The following is an 18,175-nucleotide window of genomic DNA, read 5'->3' as shown; positions in this document are numbered from 1 at the left end:
GAACAGAAGAGGTATCGAGGGTATTCACAACCGTGGTATTTCAGCTTCCTGCATTACTGCTCGTACCGAAGCTGTGTTCTGCTGTCCCACACCTACCTTGCAGATGATTTGTCTGAGACTGCAGATGGGGCTTCCTTTTGGAGGTGCATTTCTCTTTGCTGCTGTTCCTGTTCTCTGCTGGTTTGGTCTGAGGAGGGTCATCATTCGTAGTCAGATATTTGAGAAGTTCAGAGCAGGGACGTCTTTGAGGCTTTTGCTGTTGACAAATGCTCTTTGCTTTATTGCTCCATGAATTCTCAGTCTTAAGAACAGGGCATAATAAAATAAAATAAAATAAAATAAGCTAAAATTAGTGAGCTGAACCTTATCAGAATGGATATAGGTTTTCTGAAGAGATGAGACTTTCAATGAAGTGTTCAGTCTAAGTGTACTAGATCTATGAGCTGTGAATAATTGTTTGCAGAACAAGGAAAGAAAATTACATTTAAAATTCCTAAATGACATTTATGCAGCTTTTTATTTCATTTCTCCTACATTTCAATGTTCCTACTCAGCAACATGTAACTAACAAGACCCTACAGCGCCTTTACTGTGAACAAAAAAATAAGCTGGTTTAAACCTTAATTTGCTGCTGATTGCTTGAGCCCAGTATTCACAACTCTCTTAAGTACCCCTAAACGCTCCGTTTTCAGTTACAGTGAATGGCAAGACAAACATTGTTTAATACTGCCTGCTAACAGAATTATGTCAGAGCCCCCATTCTATCCAATTAATGGCTGATACACATCTTTTGCCAAGAATCCAGTGTCATTTTTCTTAGCTCAGACAGCTGGTAAAATGGCAGTCCCACATCCTGGAGTCACTCATAAACAACACCAGCCCATCAGCAAATTTTATCGTACCCCCTACTATTCTGTGTACCAATAAAGTAGGCGAGAGTAACAGACGGTGGGACTACAACTGAACTCTGCCAAGAGAAAAAGCATAAATGAAATATTCAGAGCATAAAGGAGCTCAGGTGATTTTCTGGAGCCCAGTCTATAATCTGTTCACTTTTTCTTTTTAAAGCAGTTGCAAGATAGTAGGCAGATTAATAAGACACTCTTAGATCTACTGCTTGCTTGGTTGCTGAAAGCATAAAAGACCTTATTACACTTTTTCTTTTTATTTTTTTTTCCTTTTTTCCTAATTACAAAGATTAAGTTTGTACCTTAACAACCACAGGGCTTGTTCTGATCCTGTGATTAGTGTTTGCATGGTTTTGTGTGCTGAGACCACTGCATTCATTGTAATTTAGCTGAGTGTTGGCTGGAGCCAGCAAGAGCTTCTTAAGCTACAAACACATCAGGGAAAGGGAGGTGGAAGGAAAAGAGTAAAGTTATGCATCTTTATGGATTAAAATGACTTATCTGCATTTTTGCATAGTTACTTAAAGTTAGCTATATCAATTTCAGCAAGCAAAGTACAATAAAACACAAAGAAGGACTCGATATTCCCCAGAGCAAACAGACTTCATTTTCTTCTGGCTTGGCAGTGTATTTCTGCTCCCTTTACTGCAGTATACTGCAGGGCAAGCAGAAATGACAAGGGTCTTGGATCTCTGAATCCATGGCAAAATGAAATTCTCGGTGATCTGTTCGACAGAAGAGGCCTCTGATCTAAACAGAGACGTTAACGTGAACAGACTAACGGATACAGTGTCAAGATGAAGGTATCTGGCTCTGCTTCCGCAGAAGCCAGTGATAAGGGACGTTCAGCAGAAACAGAATCGCATCTCAAACTGGTTTTACTGAGCAAAACGCATATAAGGTTTCACCCACATCCTCACCCAAGGTTCAGTTTTGCCCTGATTAGCACTAAGCTGGTGCTTACTGGTCAAATCAATGTTAAAGGCACAAAATTAGCCCCACGTCCCGCCAGACTCAATGGGCCCTTCTTTACAGATCACCGAAAGTGACATCTAAACATACACACAAAAAGAGCCCCGAGAAATGAAATATGAATTAAAAACCATTACCCTGGCTTATCTGAACAGAATGATAAGCAAAAGTGTCAGCCATTAGCACAAGAATCTCAAACAATCTCTTCAACACACTTTTTAATAGATTGCCTTATTAGTCATCCTATGTCTACTTGGTGGGGTTTTTTCCCCGCTTAGTTTTCAGTTCTTTACTTCTTTTTCCTTTCCAGTCTAAATGAAAAGTCCAGACCTTACTGTGACTACATCATACCCATGCAGCGGGTAGCCAGAGGCACATCCAATTCCTGTTAAACAGTAGGAAGGGTTCTTACTAGAGACGGCTCTTCTGCCTCCTGAGTTGGAGGGGTGCCGTCGGGCATTGGTGAAGGGCTAGCGGCATTTTCGTTGGTCACATCTCCATCTGTCAGTGCATCAAATGAAGGCAATCCATCCTCATCCACAGGGATGCTGTCCAGGGTTTCAGTGAGAACGGCTAGCAAGTTTGCCTCGCTCTCTTCATCTATCTTCTGTGGGAGGGGGCAAAACAAAAAGTGGAACCAGGTGAGAAGAGAAAAGGAAAAAACGATGCCTCTGTACGTGAAAAAGCAGTCAAAACACAGTTAAACCAGCCCTTGAAACAGTAACCTGCAACAGCATCTCAGAAGATGTAATTAAGCACAATAAGATTATCCATCTCTGTGTTCAAGAGAAATCACTTTGCACTTGCACTGTATGGCTCTAGTTTACTTTTCTTCCACAATTTTTTTTTTTTTTTTTTTTTTTAATCTGGTGTTAACAACAAGAAGTAATCACGCAGGGATTGTATTACAGGATGTGCCTAAGATGCTGACACCTAATGATGGTGTCAGCCCAGGCTGTCTCTTTCTTTCTCTTTTCATCAGCTAATTGACCTGACAAAATTACAAGAATCAGAGTAAGACAGGTAATCAGAAGACCAAAATGAATCACCAGTGAAATCTGGAAAACCTTGTTCACATATGCGGCCTGGTGTAAGAGAAGAAGGTTTTCCCTTCCATACTTCTGGAAGTCATTGCTCCAAAGCCAAGCAAAAACCTTCTCACTCCTGAGCATTTTGGCATAAGACTGGCCATCAGGACTCATATTGTAGATGGCAGGCTCTTTGGGTTGCTTTTAAGGAAATGTATTAAGCAGGTTGCCTTTGAAGTTGTCCTTTCGAGTTACGTCGTTTGAGTGCTCAATGCGACTATTGTATGCGTTTATCTAATTCAGACTGCAATTATAAAAAGTAGATTAATTCCTAATCAGATGTGGCTGTAATGTTAATTTATATTAGATATCTTATTTCAGCAACAAGACTTCTTTTTGTCAAATTGAGTAAATTTAAATGCCTTCTGATTTTTTAATGAAATATAGTCCCTACTGCATATTAAGGTACAGATTTTTGGAGTACTGAGAGTTCTGTAGAAGAGAATTGTGTAAAAATCATTATGTTTATTTTTCAGAAAGATTGGAAATTGATCTTGACAGATCAATTATCTAGGATTCCTAGGCTGATCCTAGTGCTATTGAAATAAATGGAAAGTCTTTCACTGATTCCAGGGATATCAAATTGGGAGTTTTTCCGCCAGCTTCAGAGTGGTTCATCACGCTCCAGGTTCACACTGCGAAGAGATTTCAGCTGAGTTCAAATCTCATAGTTCAAAAGTGAACTAGGAAGGAATACACGAGTAAGGCAAACAAAAGCTCTCCCTTTGAAAAAAAATATGAAGTTAAAAAAGTCAACAACAAAACATTGCCAGTAACACCTCAGAAAAGAAAAAAAAAAAATCAAGTGAATCGGGGTATCTGCTTAGCATGACTTTTTTCAGTAATACTGTATCTACCAGACTGCAAACAGAGACGCTCATAAACCACATAGATAATTGCTCCTGCCAGGCTTCTCTGCCAAATCACACCTCACGGCTTCTTACAGAAAAGCTCTGTCTTCAAGCAAGAAAGCTATGGCAGAGCACAGACTGTTCTGGTGCTTACAGCATCATCCCCAAGAAACAAATAAACACTCAGGCAAAGCTAATGCTAAGGAGAAGCATTTACTTAAAAGGCCAAAAGGGGCTTGGCCGCTGAGAAGGAGTCTAAGTCCCAGTATCTGGTGATTTCCACCATACCAAGCAGGCACATGCACAGTGCCATGATAATTCAGTGTGCAGAGGATGGAAATAAGCAGAGGGAAGCCACCTTGTGAATAAAACCACGCTCCAAATGCAGCTTTTCACAGCCACTTTTTGAGAGGCAAAGAGGAACATTACAGCGTCACTTCTATAAAAGTACGAAAAGGTGTTATCAGGCGAAAAAGCGCTTTGCAATGTAACGAAGTGCTGACTTTTTTTCCAACGGCATTTCAAACCCCTTGCAGGCGGTGGGATGAATGGTGGTGAGAGCCAGCCCTCAGCCCCGGGGTGGCTGCAGGGGGGTCTGGCTGCCTGCCCCCGCCCCGCAGCAGGAACTTCTCCAGCAAGTCTAGCTGGTGGGGCACACACACACACACACCCCGCCCTTACTGAGCCCTGCAGCTTATAAAGCTGACAACAAAGCTGGAAGTGTTACTATTTCTAATGGGGAATGCCTTCTTTAATAATAGCATGCCAGAAGAAACCCTGATATTTGCTGTTAGCTGCTCAGCTCTTGTGCTTTAAACAGACACTCAAGCGTGCTGACATTCAAGAACAGAAAGTTGAGTGGACACTGGTCCTCATCACAGCAATTTCAATTAGTTTTGTAGAAGTTTCAACATTCAAACACCCCAGAGAAAGCACAGGATGTGACAAAGAGGACTCTGTTAAACAATTAATGTCACTTTCCATTATTGCTTCAGTCCCAATTTACAGAGCAAATAAATCAAAGTCACCACAGATGAAGCACACTAGCTGGCTAACACATGTCTATTCACAAACGACACGGCAGCAGGAACACATTAGTCAAGAAAATGACATTGCGAGATAACCTTTTAAAGGTTTAACTATGCTATTGCTCCTAATTGTCCTAAATTACTGTTTATAAAGAAACATAATTATTAGATACGGCAGAAATGGTGCTATGGGGAGATGCGGAGGGAGAGATGGTCAGGTACATCAACGTCTGAGCAATAATCACTGAAGCAGCAGCTTTCTACTTTGCTATTGCAACCTGAGTCTTGGTGTTGACAGCACTGGGGAGAAGCAACGCCATGGCCAAATGCAGGCTCTTTCACGGTTTCAGCACCGTCACCGAAGAAGTTCATGTTTCAGACTGGCATCCAACCTGCACATCACAGGCTCGGTGAATCAGGAGGAGCTGAGCACCTTCAATCTCCGCCGAGGTCAGAAGAAGTGCTGTGTGCTCTCGGGGACTCGCTCTGCCACGTCCCTAACTTCCAAGCAGGGTCACGCTGAGAGGGTTTGCTTCTGTCTAAAGGAGGAGATCCTAAGTATTTAGACCACCTAAATGAACTACAGTGTGTAAGAAAAAGGGGTGGAGAATAATCTCAAACATAAAGCCGCATGGCAAATACGTGCAATTATTAAACACTTATGAAAACAATTCATAATGACTGCATCTTACAAACTAATGGGTCTTCTTAATGCAGAAGCAGTTATGCATTGCTTCCCAGCCACGGTGCATGAACTTCTTGGCATCCCTGGTTGTTAGTTTAACATGAAGATTTCAGGACTAGAGGTTTTTTGACCCCTGTAAATTTTCACCCAGCTGAAGGAGGCAAGGAACCAGAGTATGTCACTGAACACATGTGCTTCCACGTTTCTGACAGCACAAGTTTCTAGCGTATCCAGAATGGCATTAGCTCTGAAAAGAAATAAGATTTGGCATTGGTGTCACTGTGCATGGGCGAACGCAATGGGGAAAACCGGCTGGTGCTGTAAACTGCCAGAACACAAACCAATCCTCAAAAATGAGTGATCTACGAGCCTAAAGACCATGAAAAGTTTCTAACTGTGCTCTTCCCTGCTTTTACATGTTTTGCTCTAACGCTTTAATATTTCTACAGCACTAAAAATAATTCTCTGTCTGAAAACACTTTATTAGTTGTGTAACAATCTTATTCTAATTGGGTTTCTGCCTTCAGTAAAATGTCTCCAGAGATATTCTCTCTTTGGCCAGTGAAAAGCTATAAGAAATGAGTTGATAATTTACCCACACAAAGGTATTTAAATCCTCTACCCCTGATAATTCTTTCTCCTTTGCTTATTCTGCCTATTGATAGAGCCGGGTTCACCTCGTGGTTAGCATTTTATGTCTATAATACGTTACTTGTCCGCAATCCCATTGCAGATGCCTAAGACTGAGCTGTAATGGAGACTCAGCCACCTTGTCTTTCCTGTGCACCAACCCCTTCTTGAAAACCTTAAAGCCAGTGTGCAGAGGTCCAGACACAGGACTCCACTGTAGCTCTCTCGCAGTCAGCTTGAGTATGCTGATTCACTCCAGAAAAGGGTCAAGTTCATCACTTAGAAAATCTCCAAATGTTAATAGTATGTTCCAACATTTTCCCTCTGGTTGATTCCGTCCGCCTTTCATTTGTGATTATTACATGCACATCTTTTGCTTACCGTATCTCAAGGAGTGAAATCAGCTAAGGAATGATGATGGTGCTCTAAAGTTTCTTTAATGACAATTTGAATAGTGCAGGGGCCCATCTTGATTCATACTGAAAGATCAGGGTCTAAACCGTGATATTAATCCACAGCCCTGAGGAGCTGGGAGCAGTGGCAGCTTGCCACGTCTTCGTAAAAAGCCCAGGAAACTTTGGGACAGATCCGCAGCTGGTAGAAGCTGTCACCACTCCAGCAGCCCAGCTCAGTAAGCAATTCAGAGCAGCCAGGTGTACACCTGAACTCACAAGGGACCACCATTTCAACATATTGACTCATTTCTCCTCAGTAGCCTAAGATCTATTCATAGCACAATTAACAAAGAAAATAAAAGATTTTTCCTCCAGCTGAAAATATCCGAGTGATCTAAAAATACTAATACATTATGGCACTACTTTCAAAAGCATAAAAAGGACTTGTGAGCACATCTGGGACTTCCAACAGGATTTAATTCCTTAATGACACATTTTGGAATAGGAATGTCCTTAAGATTCACACCATTAGGCGAAATGAGGGGTACAGATTTGCCCATTTTTGCACATAGGGTTGCAGGGGCACTGAAAAGCTCATCAACACCACCCCAGCCCTGAGCACCTCCTGTCAACAACCATGCAGGAGCAGGGACAGATGTTATCTCAGCCCTGGCCCCACAAACCAAGCTTTGCCACTAAAGGATAAGGAGCCGCAGGCTGGGCAGAAGCACAGGGAAGGCAGGAGGAGGGAAGGGATTAGGATGCAGGCTGGTCTTCCTGCTCCTGCCAGCGAAAAATGAGAGCTGAGGTCAGGGATGGCGAAAGAGAAGAATTACAGCCCAAGTTTTCTGTCTTCTGGAGCAGAAGTAGCCAACCTGCCATGGCACTGGCACAGACAGGGCTGTCATGGTGATTTTGCTGCCTTCTCAATGTGCTAGCCAAGGCAAGTGCATCTTTCTCCTCGACTTAGAGCGGGCTGTACCTGGCAGTATTTTCTCCCAGGGCAAAGAAGAATCAGTGGGCCAAGTGGAGAACCACTTGTTCCACCCTACCTGCTCACAAGCAGTCCCATGCCATTATATATTTTGAGAGTATTTCAGCTTTTTACTGTTCAACTGCATTGCAAATCCTTAGGCGTCCTGCGCTGTCTTACAGTAAAAATCCACATGATGCATTTGCATTAGAACGTTTTTCCAAGGTCTGTTAGTCTGGTCCCAAGAGACACTCCCATAATTGAAATGCTTAAGTCCAGAGCTATCAATTATCTTTAAAAACAAAATGGAGTCCCACTAGGAGAAAATTACAGCCAGGTTTCTTTATATGTAGTAGAAATGTGGGGATTAATTATCACCACCCCTGTGCAAATGCCTTCAGGGTATGGGAAGGAAACAAGAGATCTTCTCTTCTTGATGGAGACAGCTATACTCATACATCTCACATGCACCTGTAGGCAAAGACCACCTGAATCCAGAGCTTGCCTTCTGACTTTGGCAATCCCATTGCCCAACATATGAACTGCGTATATATCTCATCCGTAGGACTGACCACATCCCCGTATTTATGTAAAAGCTTCACTCCAGCTGGATTTCTGGAGATATTGTACAGACCTGAAGCAATATGCTGTGCCATCCCACTCTCCCCGCAAATGACATTAAATAAACAGTGTAATTATACACAATGCAGGTACTGCAATGCTTAACTTCCAGAGCTAGGTCCCTGGAGTGGAACAAACTCCCAGCATTGCTCCCAGGGACATTACAGCACCGCAAGCAGGACCTGCACAAGGTCCACAGGCTGAAGGAGACGGGAGCACCTGCACCACCCATTCCCCCCCTCCCTTCTCCAGGGTATAACATAAAAGTAACAATATTTACTATTATCCATATACTCAACGTGGTGTATATTTCTAGTCTCAAAAAGTTCTCACGTTTAATCTTGGTGACTGAACTCAGGTTACTTTCTCTCTGAAAGAAAGACATGCTCACCTGACATCGTAAAACTTATCTCATGTATCTGGGATTAAAGCATCTCAACACAAAACCACGGCACAGGCCATTTCCAAAAAGGGTTTTCTTTAAGATTGTGCCCTTGATCACCCTAAGTAATGCTGCCATAGCTCCTGTGAGATGGACTATCTTTTCAGGTGAAAAATCTAACCTTTCTGCTCTAAGCTAAACATGTCAGTTTAAAAGAGCCTACTAAATATTCCTATACCACAAAGTCACTTTTTTAATTGCTTCTAACGAGTTGTTGCAGTTCAGAAGTTTCCATTACAGCCTGGCAATTAAGTTTCTAATAAACTGAAGAGCTACTAATTGACTTATTCATCTCACAAACTGAGGATCCAGCTAGCAACCTGTAACCTGTTTTACATCTTCTGACCAAAATTCATTCACGTTTTGCAAGCCATTCCAATTTCATTTGTGTAAACTGCATCCTTCCCCTCTATGATAGTAATCTTTGATTCTGGGGAAAAGGCAAAACAAAAAATCATCTGAGAGCAAGCTATCGTGCCGTTGACTGTGTTAAGGGGACCAATGATAAGATATTGCTGTGCTGGAATCTGCACACCAGTGGTAGGCCCAATATCAAAAATTTATGGTAATTGAAACTACAGAATCTTTGGAAATGCAGTCAATTTGACTCAGTATCAAAAGGTCACTCTGTTCAATTTATACTTGATGCTGAGCACAATAGTGAGAGAACACCTGAAAGCAAATCATCTTATCAGCAGTTTGGGCCTCAACATTTACTGACTACATAGGCTAATTTGCTGATTACTAAATAAATGCACTACCTATGTTTTGGACCGGGTTAGCTCACCAGAGGGGCTTTTTAACTTGTACAGGACTTGACACTGTAAAAGCATTACCAAACCTCTTACCAGGAACAGCATGTCCGTAAGGCTGAGGCACGCTGTGGACATACTATCATGCTGTCTTGCCAACTGCCAGGGAAGACCACCTGGTCTTCACGGGTGGGGAACCGCAGCAGGAGAAGACCTGGCATGTCTTGTCCAGACCACGGTGGGCTAGGTTTGGGCAGAGCTCCACATCAAAGCACAAAACTCTACCTATGTCTCTGGTGGGGAAAAAAAAGAGCAGGGAAAGGGCAGAAGTGCAAAGAGGAGGAAGAGCCTGATGAAGAGCAACAGAAAAAAGAAAGGCTGGGAGCTTTCCTTCGCTGTGCAAGACAGCCAAAGAAGCGGGGGGGAGGTGAAGTTTGCTTGCTCCCAGCACTGGTGGGGAAGCAGGAGTGAGCAGAGGAGCAGGCGAGCTGCCGCTGGGGAGAGGGGACGCAGGACGGGCAGCCCAATCCGTGTGAGTAGCTCATTGCCTGGGGTGTGAGAGGGTACGCAGGCTGCCCTCCGAGCCCACCACCCAGCACCTTCCCCCCTGCAGCAGCACGTGGCACCTCTTACCCATCCTCCCTTTCCCTTTTACAGGCAATCATTCATGCACATGATAAGGTCCTGAGCAACAACCCAGATGGAGATTTTTAATTATTATTACGCACCTAAAATATACAGGAGGCTAGAGAGTCTCAGTTCCTGACCAAGGGTCCCAATCCAGACAAGCTCTAATGGGGAATGAGTACTGCAAAACGAGGGAGGCAGGGGGAGGAAGGCTACAGGCTACGGCATCAGGTAGGGAAGATGTTTAGGACTCTCCCCATTGCAGAGCTTTCAGTGACGATGTCAGCAGTATTTCAGTCCAAATATTCAAATGCTGCTTGCTCAGATTTATTTATTTACTTGATTTATGGTACCTGCCCACACTAATCTCTCTATGCACTGACATAAAATTTTTCAACATTCATATACCTTTGTTAGGCAGCATGGCATGTTCTGGGAAAAAAAGAGCTACATATATTTTACAGTGATTATTTCACACATGTAATTGATGTAAAAACATCTTCTTCCTCTTGATAATGACAGACATCTCTAAAAAATGCACTTGAGTGGTAGTATAGACCCTTCCTTTGCAAACTATGAAGCATAATCTTGTCGCTTTTGTTCATTCTCTATTTCAGTGTTGCATTTGCTCTAGTTTTAATTACACTGGATGTGTCAGGATGTCTATCATAATCCCTACTTCTTTCAAGAGACTTATGACTCTACATAAATATAAATTTCAGGGTAAAATTATATACAATATAGCAGAGAAGAGTTTACATATATTTTAAAATTTTGTTCAATTATGTGGAGACTGGTTTTTGTGTGAACAGAACACACACTCAAAATTTCCTTTTTAAACAGCAAAATAAGACACTTCTATCTGGTGCTTTTACTGTTAGAAAATTGGAATTTAATTTGACCAGGAAATTAGCATTTGTAAAGTATGAACTTCATTAAATGCTTTTTATGATGTTTTAATTTTTCAGCGTGTTCAGCTTCATCAAACCTACCACCATGCCTGTTGAACAGGTATGACAAACACAAGTCATGTCTCATAGGAAGAAAAACACCGCTTTTCCTTAGACCTGCAGCATGAATGGATCAGTACATCATTAATACATCTGGGCTTCCCATCAATTTTTATTGTGATCTAACTGGAAGGCTGCCATCTGGTCTGAGCTGGCTAAAAGAGTTTATTCAGACACAACACAAAAACTTGTTTACAAGGCTAAAGATTCATTTACTCTAAATGTTTTACCTATGTAGCTACACTCTGGTCTTTAAATGTCACAGCAATGGCTCCAACATCCTCCTGGTATGTACCAGCAGACGTGTTGCGTGACACATGTACCATTTAAAGAGATGGTTTAGCTAGATAAAATAAACAAAGATAGTAAACATTAGCCCTAAAAAACCTGAGGAAATCACCACAAAGAGGAAAACTATGTATCTTTAGATATCTGCGCTCTACTCTTACCAGGCTAAAAAAGTTTCAAAAAACCTCAGTGGCGTCCCCATATCTAAGCAGATGCTCAGCTGAGAGAACACCCCAGGTACCCATACTGTGAGCATCCTAGGCTGAAAGCAATAAAAGACTTCTTTATAATGAAGCACCAAGTGAGAATGGGAAGATGCCACAGAAAGGAAGGTGCTAACAGATACAGGGTTTAACACAGGTGCATTTTGCCAGGCTTTTCAGTTCGCTTTTACAGTCCCATGAAAACAAAATGCAAGCTTGTCCCAGCAGGCAAATAAGCCCTCGCCTCAAAAAGCAGTGATTGAACAGTGCATCCTGGTAAACCCCTACAACCACTGAGGACACTCTTCAGGATGAGGAGATGTGTCTGAATTTTCCGCCAGTTAAGCATTGGGATTCATTTAGATGTCTCATAGTATCATTAACTATGTATTTCCTTGATTTGTCACTAGGTGCTAAGACTTTAATGTTCTTTCAATGCAATTTTGTGTATGCGAATAGAATCGTAAACTAGATGCCGATTTTAAAATAGAAAACATTAAAAAAAAATAAAGATCACAGAAGAGCTCTCTGTTGTAAAGCCTCCTCTAGAGCTCGTCCACTGTTGGCTTGTTTCTAAGTTTCTGGACCTCACTCGTCTTCACAGATAATGTTGATAAAACGGAGTTGACACTAAAATGTAAGACTAATTTGCTACTTTACACTAAAGCTACCTTGTTCATTTACCCTCAACAAGCCTAGCAGAGTTACGTAGCGCATGCATACTGTGGTGCACATCACAGTTCCCACCGCAGTTGCCTCTCTTCTATTTATTTCTTAGTCAAAACTGAATATATTGCTCATTCTCTGCTCATCTTTTGAAAGTGCATGTTCTTGATCACCAGCCCTCCATCTGTAGGATGTAAAAGACTATTTTTCTTTGTGAGGCCACAGTCCCCAGTTAACCAGTCCCTTTTTCATCAGAAATGGTGAAAATGAACCTGGGCATTTTCTTTTTGCCCTGCGTCTTTCAAAATGACCCGTAACAGGCAGTCAAGTCCAGCTGTACCTATTAATGCACTAAGTACCATTATTAATTAGGCCGTAAGTTCCTTTAGGCCGGGACTGTCTTTTTGTTATGTGTTCACACAACCCCTTTCACAATGGTGTCCTGATTTACAGTTGGGCTTTGAGATGCTGCCACAGCACCTATAATAAATAATTTTGGGTACTTCTATTTAATCCTGCTAGTAACCAAAAGAAAAAGAACTTGGGCCCAGATGTTCAGCTGCTGTAAATTAGGGCCTCTCCACGGGTTTTAATGGAGCTATGCAGATTTACACTAGCTGGAGACCTGGTGCTCTGCTCTTCGGGTATGTTGATTCTGAAGCTGAGAGCAGCAGCTCCTGCATACTTTATCTGTATCAGCTTGGCCCAGGACTAACAGCAGTCCAGCCCAAGGCCAGTAAGGGCTAATTCTTCCTACTTATCAACTGAGTTTTGCAGCTGAGCACTACATTGCTACAACTAAGCAGATGAGTTTAAAAGCGGCTTGGGTGCATCTTGCCTACGATGTGGTAGATGCTGTGCTTACAAATGTAATTTCCTACTGGAAATGCACTGACATATTTGTTCATGTCAAATGCATCTTCAGTTTAAAACTTATCCCCACTGAAGTCAACACAAGTTATAGTTCAAGCCTATGTAGCTGCTAGATGCACAGCCAAAATCCCACGGGATGTGCCTAACCCCAGGAACAATAACTAAATTGCAGCCATTTGAATACTAAACCAGAGGTGGGACCCTGCAGGTCACCAGCTTCAACACAGCCTAGGTTTTCTTGGCTCAGATGGCCTCCCTTTGTATGGAGACATTTTGTCCTGCTCTATCAGCACCCAAAATGAGGGGGAAGAAAGAGGGGAAGGGAGCTGCAGACTGGAAACAGTCCAAGATGAAAGAGCCGCATTCCTGATCCAGTGTCCTGGGAAGGGAAATCCTGTTTTAGTGACATTTCTGAGGGCAGAAGGCTGGAGCTACTATCATTAATCCAGGCAGCACGACCTCCGTTTCTAACTATTTCAGACAGAGGACAAGATACTGTGTCTTGCTCAGCTGGCTGAGAGGAGCCGGCGGGACCACTCCTGTTTAGGTAGCAATAAAATCCTGTTTTGTAAACGTACGTAAGGATCACACACCATGGGGTGGGGGGGTGGGGGGGAGAAAAGAGAGAGAGAAAGGGGAAGGGGAAAGAGAGAAGAAAGTAAATATGGTTGCACTTCATCCTATAAACTAGGGAGCAGGGGGGAACCCACATAGCATTTCCAATAAAAAAGACCTATCTGTAAGTGAATAATATTCCCAAGTTTTATCCACCTGCAAACCACCAGCATGCAACGAGCACCGCAGCGTTTTACAGCTGCGCGTGGCCTTGCCCCGTTTCGACAGCAAAGGGTGCCCCGGACCCGCGTGCTGCCAGTACAGGGAGCGTAATGCCGACCCCAGCTTGACTCTCCCTTGGATTAGAGCCGCGCGGACCAAGCGTCACCCGGCCAAGTCAATGGAGTTAAACCAGGACAGATTAAGTGTAAGCGAGAAGCAAATCAGGCCCTTTATGTCTGCCCTTCCTTCCCCGAGAAAAACTAAATATGTTCCTTTTTCCTCAGATGAATTGATACCAATAGCCTAAACTGCCCCAACTGGGTTTCACCGGTAGCAACGCAGGGATGTTTATTTCCATTAGGCTGGGTCTATAAAACCCTCCTTTCATTCCTGTGCTTCTACTATTTCCAAACAGCAAAGCCTGACATTTTGGTCTCTGACAAGCAATGCTTTATATTGGGACGCTTGGAAAAAAAAAAAAAATCTATATGAAGAAAGCTCTTAAGACAAGATAGGCTGAGCGTTTTCACCACAAATGCTTTGTTTTAGCTACCTCTCTGCCTCCTGTAAGGCGGAAATCAGACAGCTTACTGGCTTAGCTTGTTAGGCCAGGTTAAAGGGATGCAACGCTGAAAGGCTCTTACAGAAGCTTACCCTTGGACTAAAAATAGCAGCCACTAGAGAATTATCTTAAATACTACCAAACTTGTTCTGCACTGTGAATGCAGATAACTGTAATATGTTTCCATTTTTGGTAGTTTTAGAGCTTTTTAAAGTTACGCTCGCTTTAGCTGACTATTTAATTAGTTTCTGATTCTATTTGCCACTTTTTCTCTCAGAGATATAGCCTGAGGGGTACTTTGCCTATGAATCCTTTGTATTTAGCAGCGTTGCTATTGTTAACATCTAATGAGCTGTTGGATTTGCCAAACACTCGGTATAGGTACAAACGCTTCTTTGAAATATAAATGTTTAACACATAGCAAATAGCAAATCAAAAGATACTCTAACGCCGTGTCCTCGCTCTCTCATTGCGTGTCTCATCAAAAGAGGGTAAAAATAAAAATCCGCTTTATTACATTTAATTCTGAAATTCCAAAATGTGTATCTGAGCGAGACATTTTTAGCTCACTGCCCAGGACTTTAGAAGAAAACTAAATCATTTTTGGTACTGTAAGAGGACTCGCACATATGGGCAGGGCTCCACAGTCTGACACAATTCCCTGCCAGCTGAACTGTGGAGCTATCAGTGTTTTCTTTGGGGTAAAACTGCAAGACCCTACAGTCTTTAGTAAAGCCACCTCATCTTTAAAACATATAAAATGAGCTTGGTTTTTTTAAGGCTACAAGCAGTTCTCTTTAACTGGTCTTAAGCAGAATACCTGTTCATCTGCTCCTCACTGAAAACCATGACAAGATATCAAAACAAAAAAACTCCAAAGCAAAGCACAAATGTTCTCAGTCCTTACACACATGTTACTCGTGCTACAGCCAGTCTGAAAGACATCGCCCCAGAAATCAGTCATGTGGTGGAACATCCCTGCTGCCGTTGCCTCAACCCTCTGCACTTCTGCAGATAACACCATCATGGGTACTCGCTGTACGAGCTCAGATAGGGACCATCACAGGATTCAAGCAGCAAGTGCCTCCGCACACCGATTCCTGCCCACTGCCATCCACACAACGTCCCAGGTACCACACCAGTCTTGGCACCGGGATGATTGCCCTAACAAGAGTACCAAATGGAAACTGATTCAGGCATGTATTTTAGCATGTTTTCCAGTATTTTTTTCCTTCCATGGTTTTCCTGCAACTTTCTAGTATGAGTCACTTTTTTAATATAATTTAGAACTCCCACCTTGAGTAAGGCCAGCTTCTAGAGACTAATTCTGGGCAAGGTCAAGCTAAAACCCAACCATGCGGCTGAACAGCAGTTCCCTCCCTTATTGGGCAGGCATCGCATCCGACTGCCACGGAGCCGGCAGAGCCCATCCTCTCAGACACAATTTTTCTTTGACTCTCTTTTCAGGGTGAGAAATGTTTTCACTCTTAAATAGTGGTGGAATTCACAGATTCCCTCACCAGATATATACCCAGTGCCTTTATAAGCTCACGCATAGAGGCATAACCTAGCCACATGTCTTGCAACTGCCATTAAAACCCTCCATATGTCTTCATTTGGGAAGCAAGGTTTCTTTTTGAGTCAGGAGTTAAGTTCACAGCCTCTCTGTCAAATAAACAACATGTCTGTTGTCACCTGGCTGCTGAGCAAGCCCTGTCTTTGAAAATACGCACTCAGTGATTTTAGCCATCTATTTCTCAGCCTTCCTGTCCACAGTCACACAGCAAAAATAATGCTCCACCTTCGTTATGATGATTAACATTACTATCCATCTCTTGCAATTTAAATTTCTCCTGGTTAAGTGTTACTCTAGCACTACCAAGACAACGGCCCTATTGCACTGAACGATCTCCAGTCACATCGTAAGGGAAAGTATCTGCAGAAAGTACTCACAGTTCAAACAGACAAGACCAAGAAAGGAGCACTATAATCCTTGCTTTATAGCAGGGGATTTGATGCACAGAGATTAATCAGCTTCTCCAGGCCAGAGAGTGCCCATGGGCACAGTGGAGGGCAGGGCTCCAACCAGCAACACCAGTCTCCGCTTCCAAGCGGGGGACAGCATTTCACTGCCGCCAACAGCGCACACAATCCCTGTCCCAAAGCACTTGCAGCCGAGCTTCCAGTTGACAGAAGAGGACTGAAAAATGGTTGTCAAGAGCATTGGGGTCACAGCAACATAACTAAGGGGAGGCTCATTTTGCACATTCATGGAACTCGGTGATTTTGCCATTTTTTGTACAGAAAAAGTCCCCATCATATTTGCTCACTTATTACTGGCATTCCAGAATGGAGCTTTCCAGAGAAAGTTAACACAGAGACAGTAGTGAATGGCCACAACAGAACAAGGACAGCGTGTCAGATGTACCTCCATACCGGAAAGCCACAGGATACCTGTATGACATAGCAGATGTCAGGGAGAACATCAGCGCGCTACAGCAAAAGAGACAAGTTTGGACCAGTGGGAAGGAACATGGTCATGACTGAGTTCAAAAGTGAGCAGTTCAAACGTGAGCACAGAGACCATCTAGCTTAACATGAAAAGCTGGGCCAACCCCCCAAAACACAGGAGGAAAAGGCTATAATATAACAGCAACTCAGCAAGTGTCTTGGAAAAACAAAGCGTTCACGAAACGTTTTGTTTGAGTGGGGCCCTCTCTTTGTGTAACTTACTTTGGGAAGATAAAAAACAGAAAGCATCCAAAGCCGGTTGGGTAAGTCATTACCTGTACAGATAGTCACACAGATAGGTTTGCCCCAAGGAAAGAAGCAGGAGAAAGTGAACTGAGGGTTCAGCAGAGCTTCACCTGAAAGATTCCCAAATTAGTATAAGCCAAGTAGGAAAACGTTTTACTTTAGAATTTGGATGGTACTTAGAAACAAAAATATTCACAAAAGCAATCCCTGTTTGTCCTCATCCTGCTGCTGCGACGGCAGCTTTATTGCATGCGGGCCCCAAGGAGCAGAGCCCATGGGAGGGCAGTGCATGGGGTGTCTGCAATATCCGACCACCTTCCAGACAGAAAAAGAGAGAAAAAAAGCTGTTGTGTTGCTGTCCTCCTTTTTACTGTATACTTTTTCCATTCTTTTCTTTGCTAGTGAAGAGACGACACTTTCTGGCTACAGTAATAGCTCAAGATCAGGGATCTGCAGTTAGGGACCTTCTGAGCCGAAGTGACAGCCTGAGATGTGGCACTCGTGTGCAGACTTTCGTATGTAAGACTGTGTCACCCACTACAGCCTGCAAAGGTCATTACAAAGTCCGTAGGAAGTCAGACAGCAGTGATGGAGGAAGAAAGTGTCTTTGGCACAGGATCGGGGATAAAACACTTTCTCAAAGGCATTTGTGGGATATCAGGCAGAGTGAATTGGAATTAGGATGAGGAATCGTGCCATTAACACCAGCAACAGATTAAGTCCTGATGATTCTCCTTGTGTATAAGGTGGGAGAAGACAGGCTAGATATTGTGTGTTTATTGAAGCAAGAAGTTTAGAGATAAGATATAATCTAACCAAATCATGGAATGCAATTTGGGAAGATACTCAAGAGTTACAGAGTCTGAATTAGCAGGTTTGTCTAATACCTACAGGTACAATTACACCCTGATGCAAAACAATTATTGGATTCCAGAGAGGGAGAACATCAGGTGAAGCGGCCCTGATCCTTCATTAGTTGAGTAGCATTCAGGACCAGAAAGGACACCAGCACGTATCCAAAGGTTCAAGTATTCAAGAAGTAGGAGGTAGACATCTCCAGGAATTTT

The 18,175-nt window shown here is 42.9% G+C and overlaps 1 protein-coding gene across 3 annotated transcripts in view; it reads right to left on the bottom strand.

Moving 5' to 3' along the window:
• The window catches only part of PPARGC1A (PPARG coactivator 1 alpha), a gene marked incomplete at its 5' end in the record, with an annotated part of 169,814 nt that overhangs the window by 26,694 nt on the left and 124,945 nt on the right, over nucleotides 1-18,175 (bottom strand). For all 3 annotated transcript variants that reach the window (XM_082316293.1, XM_082316294.1, XM_082316295.1), the window contains 3 exons: nucleotides 97-301; nucleotides 1,211-1,333; nucleotides 2,293-2,487. In XM_082316293.1, the coding sequence (XP_082172419.1) occupies nucleotides 97-301; nucleotides 1,211-1,333; nucleotides 2,293-2,487 (523 nt within the window). The remainder of the gene's footprint in view (nucleotides 1-96; nucleotides 302-1,210; nucleotides 1,334-2,292; nucleotides 2,488-18,175) is intronic.

This window comes from Platalea leucorodia (assembly GCF_965183815.1).
Source record: "Platalea leucorodia genome assembly, chromosome: 6".
NCBI classification, from domain to species: Eukaryota; Metazoa; Chordata; class Aves; order Pelecaniformes; family Threskiornithidae; genus Platalea; species Platalea leucorodia.
This window is presented reverse-complemented; position numbering and strand designations above follow the sequence as displayed.